Source organism: Microplitis mediator, chromosome 5 (genome assembly GCF_029852145.1).
Source record: "Microplitis mediator isolate UGA2020A chromosome 5, iyMicMedi2.1, whole genome shotgun sequence".
Classification (NCBI taxonomy): domain Eukaryota; kingdom Metazoa; phylum Arthropoda; class Insecta; order Hymenoptera; family Braconidae; genus Microplitis; species Microplitis mediator.
Window position 1 is genome coordinate 12,846,384 of NC_079973.1, and position 18,544 is coordinate 12,864,927.

The 18,544-nt window shown below is 29.9% G+C and overlaps 1 protein-coding gene across 3 annotated transcripts; it reads left to right on the plus strand.

Moving 5' to 3' along the window:
- The first annotated feature begins 247 nt into the window (after nt 1-247).
- Nucleotides 248-17,616, plus strand: LOC130668084 (syndetin). Of its 3 annotated transcripts, none has more exons than XM_057470153.1 (7): nt 248-405; nt 494-737; nt 4,475-4,990; nt 7,401-8,080; nt 11,681-12,937; nt 15,390-15,579; nt 16,924-17,616. In XM_057470153.1, the coding sequence occupies exons 2-7, from the start codon at nt 693-695 to the stop codon at nt 17,029-17,031; spliced, it is 2,796 nt and encodes a 931-aa protein (XP_057326136.1). In that variant the 5' UTR covers nt 248-405; nt 494-692; the 3' UTR covers nt 17,032-17,616. The 3 variants fall into 3 exon arrangements, with proteins under 3 accessions (XP_057326136.1, XP_057326137.1, XP_057326138.1); XM_057470154.1 differs by having other exon boundaries at nt 261-398; XM_057470155.1 differs by lacking the exons at nt 248-405; nt 494-737; nt 4,475-4,990 and adding an exon at nt 5,065-5,711.
- The last annotated feature ends 928 nt before the right edge of the window (nt 17,617-18,544 follow it).

Consider the following 18,544-nt stretch of genomic DNA (forward strand, 5'->3'; position numbering starts at 1 on the left):
TAAAGGTAACTGTTTGCTTTCCAACACTTTCCTTTAAATTGCCTTCAGAATACGGCAGTAGTTTGAAGTTAACTTATGGATAAGGTGGCTATCAGGGCAGGATCTTCACTACTGTCGGTACTGAAAATCACCAAACGACTAACCATCACTCGAAAATGCCACAGACTCACACGATATTATGGTAGCGTTTTCATAGAAAAAAAAAATGACATACGACAAAAAAAGGACCAGCGACACAAACTTGTCCCAACCTCCCCTTTTCTATTCTAGCTTCTAGTTTCTAGTTTAATCTAGTAATCTTACCTCATTTTTCATATTGACGTCCATCCGAATTTTTTGACAGTATGGTGTAAATAATGTTCCGTTTGTTTTCCACGAGTAATTTAAATGACAATTAAGTAAATGGTGAAAGTATTAAAATTTATTCGCTAAGAACTTGAAAATTAATACAATAATTTCATTTTGAAAGACAATGTTACTCAAATTTTTTTAGAAATGATTGATCCAAGCAAAAAAATTATGGATCATGACGGAATCAAAATAAACAATCCGTTTAACTGACAACTTCAAAAATAAGATAAAAAATTTAGTTTATTCAGGGAGAGCTGCAATAATAATGAAGTTTTATAGTCAATTGGAGCTTAATGTTCTATAGAATTAATCACTGAAAATTGTTGACCAAATTTCAAATAATGGAAAACTTGAGATTCAAAGTTCTTGACTTCTTAAATAAACAGGTATGTTGATGTATGACAGCTCGGCTTTTCGTTGTTATTTGATCTAAATTCATTCATTTATTGTACATTTGCGTTTTTGTTTTTCTGCTTCAAAACAATCCAATTCATAGGCATGTATTTACTTCAGAAAAGTTGAACTTATGATATTGAAAATAGCAGACATCAGGAAATTTTTTAATTTTTATAAACAAGTTAATTGTAAGTAAAATACAATTCTCAGAACGCGACAAAAAAATTTTTTAAAGTTTTTGATGCGCAGTTTTTAAATGATTTTTCTGTAAGTATGTTATCTACTTATTTAAAAGGAATAAATTTATTTAATATCTGCTACTTTGAGTATCATGATAAACTTACCAATATTTAGAAAATTTTTTTTATTTATTTATTTTTTTTTTTTATTTTAAATTTATATGCTAAGGCATTGAGCCTAATGGCAAGTACAAAATTGTAACATTTTAATTCTATCACGTAAGTATAATATATATTTAGAACATAGAGGAAATAATTCTCTAATACGTAAAGGTATATAAACTGAAGGATATTTTGCAAAGATAATATAAATTCATACAAATTTATACAGAGAAACAGTAGTCCATGCAATGTTCAGTAAGAGGTTGCAAACATAGTAATTGTCAAGAATTTGATTCTTTATTCATAAAAAATTCATATGCTTTATTTTTAAAGATTTGAAGTGACGATGAATTTATGGATATACTTTGAGTAAAGTTATAAAAGTAAGGCTCTGACTATTTTTGCTGGGAAATTTTGGGGTTTGACTTAAAAATTGCAGTATGGTCTCGATGGATTGAATAATAAAATAAAATCTTGAAATCTTGATTTCTAAGGTAGTTATTTAACAACTATTTATTTTTGTTTAACTCCCACTTGAAAATATTGTTGTAGACATTGAAAAAAAAATCCTCGAAAGTTTCAGCTCTTAATTTTAATTTAAAAACTTTACATTTGATTTTGAAGTTTTCCCATTTAAAATACATAGGAAAGTTTGGATTTTTTAATAAAATTCTCTATAGCTCAGCCACATTTCAAGTTATTGGGTCGCCGTTTGCGAAATTTTGTAGATAATTTAATACTCTACAAAAGTATTCGCAGTAATTTTACTGAGATTCGAGTTGTTTTTTCTCTATTGGTTCTGAAAATAATTTTTTTAATGATAATTTCCGTTTTTAGTTAATATTAACTACATAACAAAATTTACAGTAAAAATGCGGACAACAATTTTTTAGGAAATTTGATTCTCTACAGAAAAGGTCCTTTTAGTTAAGTGACTCAAGTTCTTTGTTCACGTGATATAGGGATTTTATTAATTTTTTAAATAACATATTTGTCAAAAATCGAATTTTTTAAAAATGTTTTATTTAAAAAATTAATAAAATCCTTATATCACGTTAACGAAGAACTTGAGCCACTTAACTTTAAGGATCTTTTTTGTAGCGAATAAAATTTCCTAAAAAATCATCATCTGCACTTTTTCTGTAAGTTTCGTTATTTAGTTAATATCAACTAAAAACCCGAATTATTACTTCAAAAATTATTTTCAGAGCTAATACAGAAAAAACAACTAGAATCTCGGTAAAATTACTGCGGATACTTTTGTAGAATATTAAATTACCTACAAAAACTCCGCAAACTGCGACCCGATAACTTGAAATGCGGCTGAGCTGTAGAGAATTAAAAAAAAAATCCTAACTTCCCTATGCATTTTAAATGGGAAAACTTCAAAATCAAATGTAAAGTTTTTAAAATTAAAATTAAGAGCTGAAACTTTAGGGCAATGCTTTTTTTAATGTCTACAACAATATTTTCAAGTGGGAGTGAAAAAAAATCAATAGTTGTTGAATAACTACCTTAGAAATCAAGATTTCAAGATTTTTTTTTATTATTCAATCCATCGAGACCATACTGCAATTTTAAGTCAAACCTCAAAATTTCCCAGCAAAAATAGGCAGAGCCTTACTTTTAGAACTGTACTCTAAATATATCCATAAATTTTGTAAATATTGGTAAGTTTAGCATGATACTCAAAGTACCAGATATTAAATATAATTATTCCTTTTAAATAAGTAGATAACATACTTACAGAAAAATCTTTCAAAAACTGCGCATTAAAAACTTTAAAAAATCTTTTTGGCGCGTTCTGAAAATTGTATTTTACTTACAACTAACTTGTTCATAAAAATTGAAAAATTGCTTAATGTCTGTTATTTTTATATCATACACTGAGAGAAAAAAAAACTTTTTTCAAGTATATAAATTAGACCGGTTCAAAAAAATCGACTATTTTTTTTTTTTTTTCAAAACCCGCAGTGAAATATCTTCCTAGTCATGAAAAAAGAAGCCCGTGAAAACGGGGGCTCTTAATATCAATTTTGAAAGGTCGCTCATTGTAAATTTCTATTTTACGTTTAAATAACATGGGAAAAAAAATTTTTTATTTTTTTATTTTTCTAGCTCGGCATTCGCACCTCATATAAATGAGTCTATAGCATATTCTTGTAGAGAATTCAACGCTCTACAAAAAAGGTCTCTTATCATTTTTTGATAAATCCATCCATTCGAAAGTTATCGGAGCTGGAAGACAAATCTATAATAAATTTCCAGATCTTTTTACTTTTCCAGTAAAACTATCAGACTTATCAAAAAATGTCATAGAATCTTTTTTATAGACAATTTTATTCCCTACAGATTATTTTTAATGAAGTTCTTTGAAATACCGCATTGTTTTCTTATTATTTTCATTTTAATGCCAAGCTCGTAAAAATAATAGCCTTCTACTCTGTTCTGAGAACTTAAGATTAAAACGAAAATAACTAGAAAACAATGCGGAATTACAAAGAACTTCATTAAAAATAATTTGTTGGGAATAAAATCGTCTATTAAAAAGATCCTATGACATTTTTTGATAAGTCTGATAGTTTAACTGGAAAAGTAAAAAGATCTGGAAATTTATTACAGATTTGACTTCCAGCTCCGATAACTTTCGATTGGATGGATTTATCAAAAAATGGACTTATCAAAAAATGATAAGATACCTTTTTTGTAGAGCGTTGAATTCTCTACAAGAATATGCTATAGACTTATTTATATGACGTGCGAATGCCGAGCTAGAAAAATAAAAAAATAAAAAATTTTTTTTCCCTTGTTATTTAAACGTAAAATAGAAATTTACGATGAGCGACCTTTCAAAATTGATATTAAGAGCTCCCGTTTTCACAGGCTTCTTTTTTCATGACCATGAATATATTTCACTGCGGGTTTTGAAAAAAAAAAAATAGTCGATTTTTTTGAACCGGTCTAATATAAATGTTTGTACCCTACCGAGTAAATATTTGTTTAATCTTAGTAAAAATGTACTCCGATCAAGTATATTTTCTTAAAATAAGTATAGAAATTCTTAAATCAAGATAATATTACTCGGTTGAAGTACATATTTACTATGATTAAGAATGTTATTTGTTTGTATAGTACCGAGTAAATATTTCTTTAAATGAAGTATTTATACTGGGGAAAAGTTTTTTTTTCTTTCAGTGTAAGTTCAACTTTTCTGAAGTAAATACATAGTAGTCTATAGTAGTTACATGAGTGGAACTTTAAAATACCGCCCGCAAGCAAGCTGAAGACTTGCAGTGGCTTTTTAAGATTTTCAGAGGCAAACTTAAAAGGATCCTGCAATACTACAAATTTTTAAATAAAACATCTGATATTATTTTTTGTTTCAGCATCAACTACAAATTCCGTCAATGGGTCTAAACCCTGATCTCTTGAATCCATTAGAATCTTGTCGACATGATAACATTCAGTTTAAAGCTAGCCATGACATAGAGAACGAAGCGATATCTGATGAACAAATACTTGAAACCATTGAATCAGTTTATTATCAAATAGATGATGCATTTGATCCGTGTAGACATGAACTTAATAAAATATCACATCATCCTAGTTGTTACCAAATTGAAAAATTTAATAAACAATTTAACCAGCAGCAATATGTAGTTTCTAAAAAAGTATTGCAATTAATCCTACAAAAACAAAGTACATGCAATCAACAGTTTCACGAAGCTCTCGACATACAAAATGAATTGCAAAGTCTTATCAAAACATGTAAAAGTGGAAGATCGAGTCTTCATTCGGCTACTGTTAAATTTACAATAGCAAGTCTTGGTATTCTTGCTAATTATAAAAGACGCCAAACTATTGAGAAACTTATGAGCAGCCTTAACTCGATAAAAACGCTGGTAAAAATGGCTCTACAGTTATTGGATGTTCTAGTTTTTTATAAGATAAATTTAATCACTTTAAGTTAAATTTAGTGCTGTACAATTTGGCCGACTAAACCGGCCATAAAATTTAACCAAGTTAATTAGTTCTTCAGCCAGCTAGCTAATTTAAATTAATCGGTTAACTTAGTTAACCGGTTAATCAGTTAAATTAGTTAACTGGTTGACCGACTAATCAGTGAACTGGATAATCGGTCCAATAGTGAAATTGATATTTTGCTATTTATAAGCTTGGAATTATGATTAAGGGTGAAGTCTAGTTCGTGGGCTAAAAAAATAGTCTATTTTTGGGAATTTCTTGCGAGCTTGCTATGAAAGATAAGTATACTAACACTATTAGAGATGATAAATGAAGTCTTGAATTATAAAAAAAAAAATTTCTTTTATTCATTTTTATAAGTATGTTCATACAAAAGGTGTACTCTAACGGAGCGGCATAATTTAAAGGCAAGTCGGGTCAATCACGATATTTCAGCAACGGCTTATCTGAAACAAAAAAATCGAATTCGGTATGACAGTGGCTACAAGATAGACTAGGGATATTAATTTTGGACCATTTTTACTAATTTTATCTAACGAAAATTTAAAAAATAAAAAAGAAGTGTTTTTTTTTCTCGCTGTTATTTGTAAAAAAAAAAATTAGTTGAAATCAAGATTTTATATGATTTTAGTCTATCCTGTAAGTACTTATGTATAGAATATATGATCAAAATTTCAGAAAGATCAGCCCACGGGTTCCAGAGAAATCGTGATTTTGGCGTCGGCGAAATCGTAGTTTCGAAATAAACGCGTTTAAAGTTTTTTTAAATAAAAAAAAAAAATCTTACCAAAATTTAATCTGCGATGCCTGCACCATACGAAGTGTCTTTTTCTTGTTCAAAACTTTCATTTGCTTCTAATTTGGCCTTCTTTTTTTCCGTTCTGCTCTCTCTTGATGTGTCTAAGCTGTGGCAGTTCACATACTCGATCTACGTAAAATCATGTTAGTTGACCCTTAGATTTAGAAAAATACACTTAAACTGCTTGGATCTCCATAAAAATTTGGCACAATATGCTTGGATACATTACATTAAAAAAATTAAAAAAAAAACAAAAAAGATTTTTCAAAAATGACTAATTAGACTACACCCTCAAATCACATTTCATTAACGTATGTTGAATAGTACAATATTTATCAGGTGATTAACATTACTTAAATTATTAAATTATAGTTTTCTTTTCATAATATGCCATCACAATAAAAATAATTATATAGTTTTAATAAATTCATTGTTCTAAAACCTACATTCAAATATTTTAATTTTCTTAATAATAAAAGAAACAACTTCAGCATAACGATATCATTTGAAAAGTAAACATGCAGATAAATTACAATCAAATAGTCAAACTGAAGACCTTGTCTCCAGTGATTTTGATAACTTAGTTAATACCAAAAATATTTTTCTTTGTACAAAAAAAAAATTTTTCGGAAAACAAAAAAAATTTTAGGTCGATATCTTCGGCTCGCCAAATCCCGTTAAAGTTAGAAGTTGTTTAAAAATTTTTTTCCAACTTATTTTGATCGGAAATTTAATTCTCTACATAAAAGGTCCTATAATAAAATTACGTAAAATTGATAGTTACTGAGATAATTGCAATTTTGTTCTAAAAAATATAATTTTTCAAGATATTATCACTTTTTCAGGGTAAAATATGAATTTTATCATATAAATTTCATGGAAAATAAAATTTCTTACAAAATTGGTCTTCTGGTAAAAACTTGAAATTTACAGTTATTCAGAAACTGGCAGTTTTATGTTTAGATAGTCACATTTATCGTTATTTGGTGGTTTTCACCAAGAATTGCTATTTTCTTTGTAACTGAATAAATTTTTATTAGGTCTGTTTTGTAGAAAATTGAACTTCCTATGAAATTTTTATGATAAAATTTATTTTTTTCCTTGAAAAAGTAATAATATCTTGAAAAATCTCATTTTTTAGAGCAAAATTGCAATTATCTGAGTAACTATCAACTTTACGTAATTTTATTACAGGACTTTTTTTGTACAGAATTAAATTTCCGATCAAAATGTATTGGAAAAAAAATTTTAAACAAATTCTAACTTTAGCGGGATTTGGCGAGCCCAAGATATCGACCTAAAATTTTTTTTCATTTCCGAAAAATTTTTTTTTGTACGAGGAATAATATTTTTGGTATTAATAATGAAAATTTAAAAAAAGCGGATTTTCGGCCCACCCTATTAGTTAACCGATTAATTTAAATAAGCTAGCTCACTGATGAACAAATTAACCTAGCTGAACTCGATGGCTGGTTTAGTCGGCCAAATTATACAGCACTAATTAAATTTAATATTTTTATTTATTCTAGCAACGTACAGAAGATCATCTTCAAGAACTTCTCACTGAAGGAAATTTTCCAGGTGCTATATCTCTTTTGCTGGAATGTCGAAGTGCAGCACAAACATATAAACATTTTTTTTGCATTGCCGCTTTGAGTAGAAAACTTCAAGATACATTAGAACAAGTTGAAGAAACACTAGACTTTAATTTAACTAAAATCTGTGGTAACTTCGATGAAAAAATGTATTCTTCGATTCAAGAAGCGTATCAATTACTGGGTAAAACTCAAATTGCGATAGACCAACTGCATATGCATTTTACTGTAACGATTCACAATACTGCTTTTGATGTTGTCCACTCTTATGTTGGTGGGGATATTAAAAGACAATTCAAAGAAATATGTGAATCTATATCACATGAGAACTTCATTAATTGTTTAATTGATTTAAGTAAAACTTTGTGGAGGATAATTCACTCGTATTATCAAGTGTATAACTGGCATATTACTTGTACTGAGTACACCGTAAAAAACGATGAGAAAATACTAAAAAATGTTTTGGGAAAACAATATGTACAACATAAGTTGGAAACAGGTATTATAAAAATATGGATGGACATTGAGATTAAAATTTCAACGTTTTTAGTTAGTACTGATATAACTTGTTTCAAGTTTGAACAATTCGTTCGAATTCTCGGTATCATTAACAGGTAAGTTGGTTTATGTTGCATTAATTTTTAGTTATTTGAGGGGATTTAAACTCTCGAATCATTTTAAATTAATTTGAATGAGGAAAAAATACCGCAATTTTCAGTTTCTCGGGTAATTCAAAATTATTTGAGATGATTTGAACTTTTGAATCATCTAAGGTAAAAGCCCCTATCTCACTTTTCATTGGAGTGAGATTAAATCACTCAATATAAATTAATAAATAAAATGAAAAACAAAATTTTTTTTATAGTTATTTTAGAAGTTTCGAGTATTAGAATAAAATTTAAGTTTGAAGAATAATGTTGATAATTAATTATTATTAATTTTTTAAATAAGGTCCTTGAGTGTACCCATAGTCGCTCACTAAAAGTTGTGATGTGCCATTACTCGATCAACACATGGCCCTATAGTCGCTCAAAGACAATATCAATTAAACTATGATAAGTTTATTGATTTGGACAAATAATTTATAAATTATACTACTTTATTCTTTCATAATATAAAATTTCATGAATTTTAAAAATGTATTTAATAAGATATAGTTATAAAAATTCGAAAAAAATTTGACGTAACCGAAATTTAATCTAACGAATGAACGTTAAAGTAGAAAATGACCGGCTGAGCGCGATTTTGAAAACAGTCATTTAATTTAAATTTATAATCTATTATAAAATAATTTGATGCATCATATTCTAATATATTTAGATTCTCAAATAATTATTTATCAATAATAATATTTTTAGTTGCAATTTTTTTTTATAAAAATGATAAAAAAAACGCCTTAAACAGTTGAAGTGAGCGACTAATGGTACTGAGCGGGTATAGAGGCTTTTACCTTATTCTATATTTTTAAGAGAATAAGGAAAATTTTGTTCCTGCCATATCTATATGATAGAATTAATTAACGTTATTGAAATTGGTATCATTAAATAGGTCTCGACTTGAATTTGTGCCTTTTCATAGTTGAAACTCTTTTTAATTGCCAAGTATTGAGATATATAGATTTATCTGTATCATTCGAATTAAATTTAAATTACGCGGGAAAAAAGACGATCGTACCCGGGTCAAAAATAAAACTTGATTCAGGCTCGCTTCGCCTTATTTTCTTTTGAAGTTATCGATTTGCCGACGATTTTTTTATAAGATCTCGACTTTTTCGACTTAAATTTAATTTTTTTCTACTTTTTGAACTTTTTTCATCTTAGTTTCAACTTATTCGTCTTTACTTTGAGCACGATAGTCATTCACCTTACTTTTGATTTGCTAAACCAAGTCGAAAAAAAGTCATTAATTCGTCTTACTTTCGCCTTAATATATAAAAATTATTTTACTTATGATTTAAGTCGAATAAGTTTACATCAATTCAGTTTCGACTTGATTTAGACTTTCTCGCCTTACATTTTAAGTCGAATAAGTCTAAACCAAGTCAATTTCGACTTGATCTTGACTTTTTCGTCTTAAAATTTAAGTCGAATAAGTCTAAACCAAGTCAATTTCGACTTGATTTCAACTTTTTCGTCTTAAATCGTGACTAAGTAAGCCAGTTAAGTCTAAACCAAGGCGAAAACTTAATATATTTCATACCTCCGTAAAAAAAGTCGAGTTTGTCTTGTGAAAAACGGCTCCAAATTTCGACTTAATAAACCAAGTCTAAATCAAGTTTTATTTTTGACCCGGGTAATCATTTTCTTTAAATAAATTAATGCTTTAATTATTCTGTCACTAAATATGACTGAATGTCACTGAATATATAGCTATATTATTTATATCGCGGTACTTATTCCTAAATGACAAATTTTTCTACTCCCTTTTGGTTTTAGGAAGCTTTTCAATGCCAAAAAAGTGTGCGTAGAAAAAAAAAGGATTCATTGACACAAAAAATCTTTACTCGCCTAAAGAAAGTTATGACTTACCCCAAGAAATTTTTTGCATTGTGAATTGAAAACAAAAATTTATTTAAAACTAGAAAAAATTAGTTGGTGCAAGGAATTATTTCTTGAGCAAAAAAATCTTTTCTCGCCCCAAGACAATTTTTGTATTTAATTGATAATGCATAAAATTTCTTGGTGGAAATTAAACTTTTGTTGCGGCAAGAAATCCTTTTTTCTGCGTATTCTATAAATTTAGTAGTGATATTTGGGCAGTCACGTAGTGACTTTATGTTGTTCATGATTTTTGTTGACAAAAAATTAGAATTTTAGTGAATAAAAAAAAAAAAAAACTCATCTTGCTCAAAATTTGATTTCGCATCGAATGAGCTATCACTGATATTTTTGCCAAAATTCTAAAGATTTTTTCCAGCAAATTCACACAGGATTTTTACAAAAATCTTCGTTACTATGTAACATAGTAATGGTTACAATTCTAGCATAGGAATCAGAACTATTCTTTTTTCTCTGTGTACGTTGTCTTTTTTTCAATAAAAGTTAAAATTTTTTTTCAATCAATTGATAAAATTTTGATACGCTTATGACAATTGAAAGTAATTGAAAATTTTTAAAAAGTGAGGGCACTATTTGAGTATGGTCTTAACAACGGTTATCACATAATTTCGTTCAAACTTTTCTCTGAAATAAAAGCTCTAAACGAAAAATAAAGATACAGACCCGATGCTTTACTCTACGAACTAGTGAAGTGCACTTTAATTTTTTGATAACTTCCATTTGGTTACGAGAAAAACTTGGGCAAAGTTCCCATTTACTGTACCATCCTGAGTCAAAATTAAAAAAGTAGTTTAAACCTCCAAAGCCTCAGTTCTTCTGATCTTGAACTTGCCGATGAATGAAATATGTTATTTAAGTCCTTGATGTTCTAGAAATAGCGTATGAAGGAGTAAATCACCTTTTTAAAATGGTATTTTAACCCTCCATGGCCTGCCATATATTTTAAAATGCTATTCAATAACAGCTGCGTTCTAACTAGATGAAGATAATTCTAACTGATCGTGAGCGTTCGAGTAGCAGTGCGGCAGTGGTTGTGCTTCATTTTCGTTAGGTCTTGGTTTCGAACCCCGCCGGCAGCAGATTATTTTTCAGCGTTCTTTTTTCAAATTTTTTGGCAGTTTCCGTTATCTAATACGTCGTTTGTATTTATTGTTCACATAAAATAATTAGTTATATATTAAAAAGTTAAAGATTTTAATTATTCAATTCGAATTTCGAATGACTTAGTACTATTCTATTCGAACGCCTATTCGTATAACTTTAGCTATTATTATTAATATTTAAAATTTTATTGTTCTTAATCTTACGGGAAAACATTTATTACTAAAACATTGTTTTTTGAATTTGTAAATTTCAAATTTTCTTTGATTACGGCGGCCATGTTTAATTAGTGGCTCTCTTTTCCCTTCTGTTTCTTTATCAATTGTACGCAATCCGATTGGAGTCTTTCTTGATACATAAATTTAGGCTCTGGAGGCTTACTTTACCTTTTTAAAGAGATTTGAACCTCCTTACCCTCGTGTAGGATTTGGAGGCTCAAATCACCTTTTTAATTTTGGCTCGAGATTGTAACAAAGATCGTACCGTTCTTCCACTTGAGCGCGAATAGAGAAACAAATGAAAACACGTCTTAAGAAAATAAATTTCATATTTCAGATTAATGGAAGCCAGCGAAGAATTGTGTGGTAAAAAATTAGAAATTCTTCAAGAATCGATGAAAAAACAATGTTTGTTATATTTTTCTCATTACCATGCTTCGCGGTTAGATGAACTATGTATATTTCTTGAGCATGATGGGTGGGAGCTATGTCCCGTCAAGTCAACATTTGTAGCCACTCAATTACAAGAGTTTAAAAGTTTAAAATCAGTCTTGGACAACTGTGAGCTTTTAAGTAACACAGATAGATTACATTTCGACGAGCACGAAAATTTCAGAAGTGATTCCGGAAGCTCCCGAAAATACTTGGAAAGTGATATAACATTTTTCGACGTTGATTTCGATGAAACGAAAGATGAAGATATTTTAGTTACTATTGATGATAAGGCGTGTGAATACATTTCTGAAGACTCTGAAGACGAAGTAAATCATGATGTCAAAAACAATGCAACTATTGAAAGATTTCACATAAAAAATTCTAAAAGAAGATTGAAATCAATCGTAGTTGCCCCCATGGTAACTAATACCACTCTCAATGTTCTGAGAGTTTGTGGAAGATATTTACAAATGTCCAGATTATTATCGACTATAGCTGTCACTGTAATTCGAAGTATGATTCAGTTTTTCGAATTATATCTGTATTGTATTAATTTGTTTTTTACATCAGATTTACAAATTACTAGTGAGTCATTATACAGTCCCAAGCTTAAGTTGACACTTACGCGTATTGAAGAAAACTTGATAAATAATAATACGACAAACATTGAAAGTGAGAAAATAAAACTTCGTAAACTGAACTTATCAACGGTTGTTGATCTTCAAAAAGATGATAAACTTTTTGGTCTCGCTGAGCGAGTCGTTGGAGTTGAATCACTCATATTCTTAGGTCAACAATATAATAATTTACAAGCTTTTTTGAAGCAATTTGTTCCTGACAATTCCGAGCGAGGATTTCTCAGTCAGTTTTATGTTCAAACAGTTGAGTCTGCTGTCGATTTGCGGAAACCAGTGTATATGGCTGTTGTCTCTAAATGCTTTGATGTAACAAATATTTTATCACTTATGAACAGAGTTAACTGGGAAATCCGAGATGTTATGTCACAGCATAGCAATTATATTGACATACTATTGCAAAAAATTGAAAATTTTTCAAAATCTCTTGACGAAGTCATGTATATAGTACCGTTATCAATAGACGTAAGATGTGCAATTTGGGAAAATGTTGCGCATTTAATAACACATACATTAGTAGAAGGGTAAGTTTTTTTCATTAAATCTATATTACTTTATAAATCTGTAGACTCTGTCTGTACATTTGATTAATTGACCAAATTTTGTGTTAAGTAGTCATTTCATGACCCCCTTATCTCAATTCTACCATTTTTAGAATTTGTGACTGTCGGTATGTATGGGTTGTAATAACTCAAGAACGGCTTGACTGATTTCAATAAAACTTGCAGAAATCGAAACACATGGACTGCGCGTGAACTAGGCTATGTATAATCTCAATAAATCGTATGGTAACCATAAAAAAGAAAATTAACCTTAAAAAGCATGAATTAATTTTTTTTTCGACCGCCATGTTGAATAGACTTCAAATTGTCAACTGTTTATATATTAGAGACCCCCAGTTTTGAAATTCGGCACATATGCCTCACATTCTTACGAATACGCCATCACTGGTATTTAATTCGAAAACTTACTCCGAAGGGGGGTTGCAATGAGGTCGAAGATAAATATACTCCCGTTTTTTCATTTTTGACCTCACCCACTTGAACTTTGGTACAAAAGTTCCTCACATTCTTATGAATCCTGTAAATTTTAGATCATTCGATTAAATAGACTTTAAAATAATTAAGAAATACGAAAAAAAAAGTTTTCTTAGTTTTTCTGAACTTTCTCAAAAACAACTTGATTAATCAATTCCAAAATCTAATCAGCTCTAGAATTCAATAGAACCCGTCGATTGCCACATTGGATGTCAAAAACGGTTGATTGTTTCTAAAGATGTAGGCATCAAAATATTAAAAAAACAATCTGTCTATCGGTTGACCCTGCGGGCCAACCCCAAAACTTCCCGCTGTTTTCGAGCTCGAAAATATTATTGTATCACATTCTTTTCGAAAAAAACCGTTTTTAGCATTTCTTTCTCCCACGATATCTCACGAACGAATCGACCGATTTCGATGGTTGAGGCGGCAATCGACGTGTTTTATTGAGTTCTAGAGCTGATCAAATTTTGAAATTGTTTGGTTAAGTCGTTTCAAAGATATTCGCAAAAAACCGTTTTTTGGTATTTCTTTTGCCCACGATATCTCACGAACGGATGAACCGATTTTGATGGTTGAGGCGGCAATCGACGTGTTTTATTGAGTTCTAGAGCTGATTAGATTTTGAAGTCGATCGTTCGAGTCGTATCTGAGAAATCAATAAAAAACTAAAAAAAAAAAAAATTTTTTTTCCGTAATTCGCCAATATTTTCGAGTCTACTTGATCAAATGATCTGAAATTTTCAGAAAAGTTGATGGCCAACAAGCTCTTTCGATTGCCGCCTTAACCATCCAAATCGGTTCATTAGTTAAAAAGTTATAAGCCGGTCACACACACACACACACACGCACACACACACACACACAGACACACACACACACACACACACACACACACACACACACACACACACACACATACAGACACTCGGACATCATTCTAAAAATCGTCAGAATAGCTTTCTAGGACCTCAGAACGTCGACATCTGGTGAAATTTCGATTTTCGCAAATCGGGGTAAAAACAATAACTTTCCAATTTTTCGAAAATCGTCGATTTTTTTAGCGGGAAGTTAATAACAATTTATCTTGTTTTTCCCGGATAAGTCAGAAAATAATTTACCAAATGGTCCAAATATTATACTAGCTTTTTGTCTTCATAGTTTCTTTCGATCACCATGCAATGTAATGCAACTCATTCTTTAGTTTAAATAATACTAAATAATACATCGAAAAAGTTGAAAAAACACCGTTTTTAACATTTTTCTCGGATATTTTATATACTAACGCTCTGATCCGAGTCAAAACTCGTTTAACCCTTTCCCGAAAGTGTGTGTCGAAATGAATCGATGTGAGCTCTCCGGGGATAGCGCCAATCAAAGTTCGCTGTTAAGGCTGTATGAGTAACGGTTTAATCGTGTGAGTAACAGTTTAATCGTAGTAGTGCGTGCATGCGCCCCCTTCTACTATTTTTTCTGCCCCTTCTCTTTTCAATAGGCTAGCGCTCTTTCGCTTTAAGACCAAGACGTACGATTCAAATTAAGAGTAGGGACTCAAGGTCAACCGGGAAAGGGTTAAATTCTTACTTTGATCACTTACATTGATTTCTGTCTAAATACATTTATTTCATTGTACATAATCGTGAATAAAAATTTAAAAATCGCTTGTTCATTAATTATTTTCGTTTATTAAATTTTCAAACTACAACACATAACTTAAATTGTATGAGCTTAAAAAGCTCATAATAAACAATTGCATTCAAGAGTGTTTTCGAGCTCCTCGAGCTCAAAAACAGCGGGAAGCTTTGGGTCTGGCCTGCAGGGCCAACCGTTGCCCAGAATTTTTTCTTAGTTATGCCAAAGAAATAAACTTTTAACGCGTGTAGATAAAGAAACACACCAATTTTTTTATTATTTATTGTTACTGTTTCAATTATTGTAGGTTTTCTAATGCAAAAAAATGCTCAAACGGAGGAAGAGGATTGATGCAACTTGATTTTACTCAATTAAAATCAAAATTTGAAATGATAACTGGAGTTAGACCAATGCCTCACAGTGAGTATGTTGAGACTTACGTCAAAGCATACTATATTCCTGAAAACTTACTTCATGATTGGATCAGAAAACATAAGGTATTTTTATTTATTTAATCTATCATTTCAATCATGCTCAAATAAATGGAGGTGGCAATGAATAAAAAATATCAAATGTCATATAAAAAACCTTGTTATAAAATAATAGTACTAATTTATATGAAAGTAGTAGTATCTTCATTCACTGTAACAATATCAGCTCTTTATATACCCAAAGTTTATACGTTTTTTGAGCTTCATTACTTACTATCCATCTAACGATTTAAGATTTTTTGGATAATAATCTCTCAACATTTTTAAAAAACTATAAGAAAGTGCATGTTAGGATTCCTATCCAAAAATTTCCATAGAATTCACTCAAATGCGACAAAAACACCATAGAAACAATACAGTCTATAGGATTCTAAGCGGTTAGTGTCGCATCTGAGTGGATTCTATGGGAATTGTTGAATAGGGATCCCATTATCTTAATATCTGGTATAGAAAAAAATTTTTCTTATATTCTTCAACACCTGAAATTGGTGAAAATTCAGTGATTTAATTGGAGTTATTATTATTTTTATTTTTATTCAAATAATTGTCTATGAAAGTAACCAAAATTATTTCATTTTGAAAAAACTTTTTACATTTTTATTAACCCTTTAGCGTCAGGCCGTTTTAAATCGTCTTGTTGTGTGACGAGTGTGGGGGAGGGGGCACGAATTATAACGCGCCGCGAGCTTGTGTGACTAAAACGCAGAAGTAGTAGTGTGACCGTGTGTACCCTTCCACTGACTCCCGCTCGACAGTGGGACCATCGACAATACCGCACGGTATTGCTACGGTATGCTAACTACGTAGTTAGCATTGTTTACATGACTTAACTCAGCCGCTTAAAACGTAGGTTAGGAAAATTTATTCCTTATTCTTGATACACCCCTGACGGATTTGTTTTGCTCTCACTCTGATTCTAAGCAGCTCCACCTGACAAGAGAATTGTGTTTCAAGACCGAGCGCTAAACGGTTAAAGAATAATATACACTCGTTGTCATCAATGCCTGGTCCCCCAGACTATAGAATCTTAGCCATGCAGGGAGCCAGGCATTAATGACAACGAGTGTACCACCGTGTGTTGAAGTACTGCTCGAACAAGAGTTTTTGTTACAGAAATTTGATTAGGAATGTTAATAGTTAGTGAAATTTTTAAGATTACTCGTTTACGTTTATTTCGAATTATGCAAGTTAAATATCAAATTTTTTTCAAGGCTACCTAAGCTGTATTCAGTAAAAAGATATTTACAACTATCACATATGCTTCCTCAAATTAGCTTTTTCAAGTTTTATAACGAGGTTTGACTGTTAAGGAGTAAAAAATTAAATGAAGTATGTCTTTTTTATTTCTAGGAATATTCCAATAAACAACTTACTGGTTTAATTTCCTGTATGTGCCAAAATAACAAGAAGTCGCGGCAAAAGTTCATTATGATGGTAGAAGAACAATCTAATCGATGATATTCAATCCGATCTATTGCAGTTATAATGCTTTCCTAATTGAAGAGCTTTTTTTTGTTTGAGTTATTGTTTTATTTTTACCAATCAGACGCGTTGTTTATATAAACAATTGAAAAAAATCGAACTCCAATTATATGACTTCTTTTAAACTACAGAGTAGTCTATTTTTTAACCTGGAATTCGAGAGATTTGTAAATTACTTTGGAGAAACCATTGACTAGAATCACTTTTCAAAAATTAATTTAATACAAAGGAAAGCAATATAGTTGAATCATGTTTTGTTAAATTATTTTGCTCGTTATGTTACTGTCACGTTAAATGCCTGATAACTCCTTTCCTCGAGAATTAAGAAATAAAAAATTTGTTTGTTTTAAATTTTCGTTACGAGGCCGGACAATAGATAAAATTAGTTTACAATGTAATATTAACGTATATATTATGTACATTAAGATATTTCGTATTCAAATCACATAAAATATATAAGTATTTTTTTTATTCAAGGTGTTGTATGAAATTAATACGGCTTTAGCCTGAAATTAAATTATATTAAAGCACAAAGGCCCGATTAATTGTTGTTATTTTCAGCAGATCCCTGTACTGGTAAGCGCTGCCCGGGAAAAAATGATTTTGCCTAATCATATATGATTATATATGTTCATATATATGATCATATATGATTATATATAATCATATATGAAGTTATATATAATCATGCATGATTATATATGGGGTCATATATAATTATATATAATTATATATGACCCCATACATAATTAGATCTGATCATACTTGGCTGTTATAAGCCCATATATAAGTCTATATATAATCAGATCTGATTATATATAAGTCTATATATAATTAGATCTGATCAGATCTGATTATATATAAGTCTATGTATAACTAAATATGATCATACCTGGCTGTTATGACCCCATATATAATCATACATAAGTCTACATATGATCGGATCTATTTATATATAAGTCTATATATAGTTAGATCTGATCATACCTGGCTGTTATGACCCCATATATAATCATGTACAAGTCTATATATGATCAGGTCTGATCATATATGAGTCTATATATAATTAGATATAATCATACCTGGCTGTTATAACTCCATATATAACCATATATGAGTCTATATATGATCAGATCTGATCATCTGTAAGTCTATATATAGTTAGATATAATTATACCTAGCTGTTATAACCCCATATATGATCATATATAAGTCTATACATGATTAGATCTGATCAGACATGATTGATACAAACCCATATATAATTAGATATAGGCCTATATATAATTAGATCTGATCAGACGTGACTGATATAAACCTATATGTAGTTATATATGTCTATGATTAAATCTGATCAGATTTCATTGATATGAAACCTATAAATACTTAAATATATATATATATATATATATATATATATATATATATATATATATATATATATATGGGTCATTCCACCAAATAAAATTACTTTTACGGGGCGACCCTC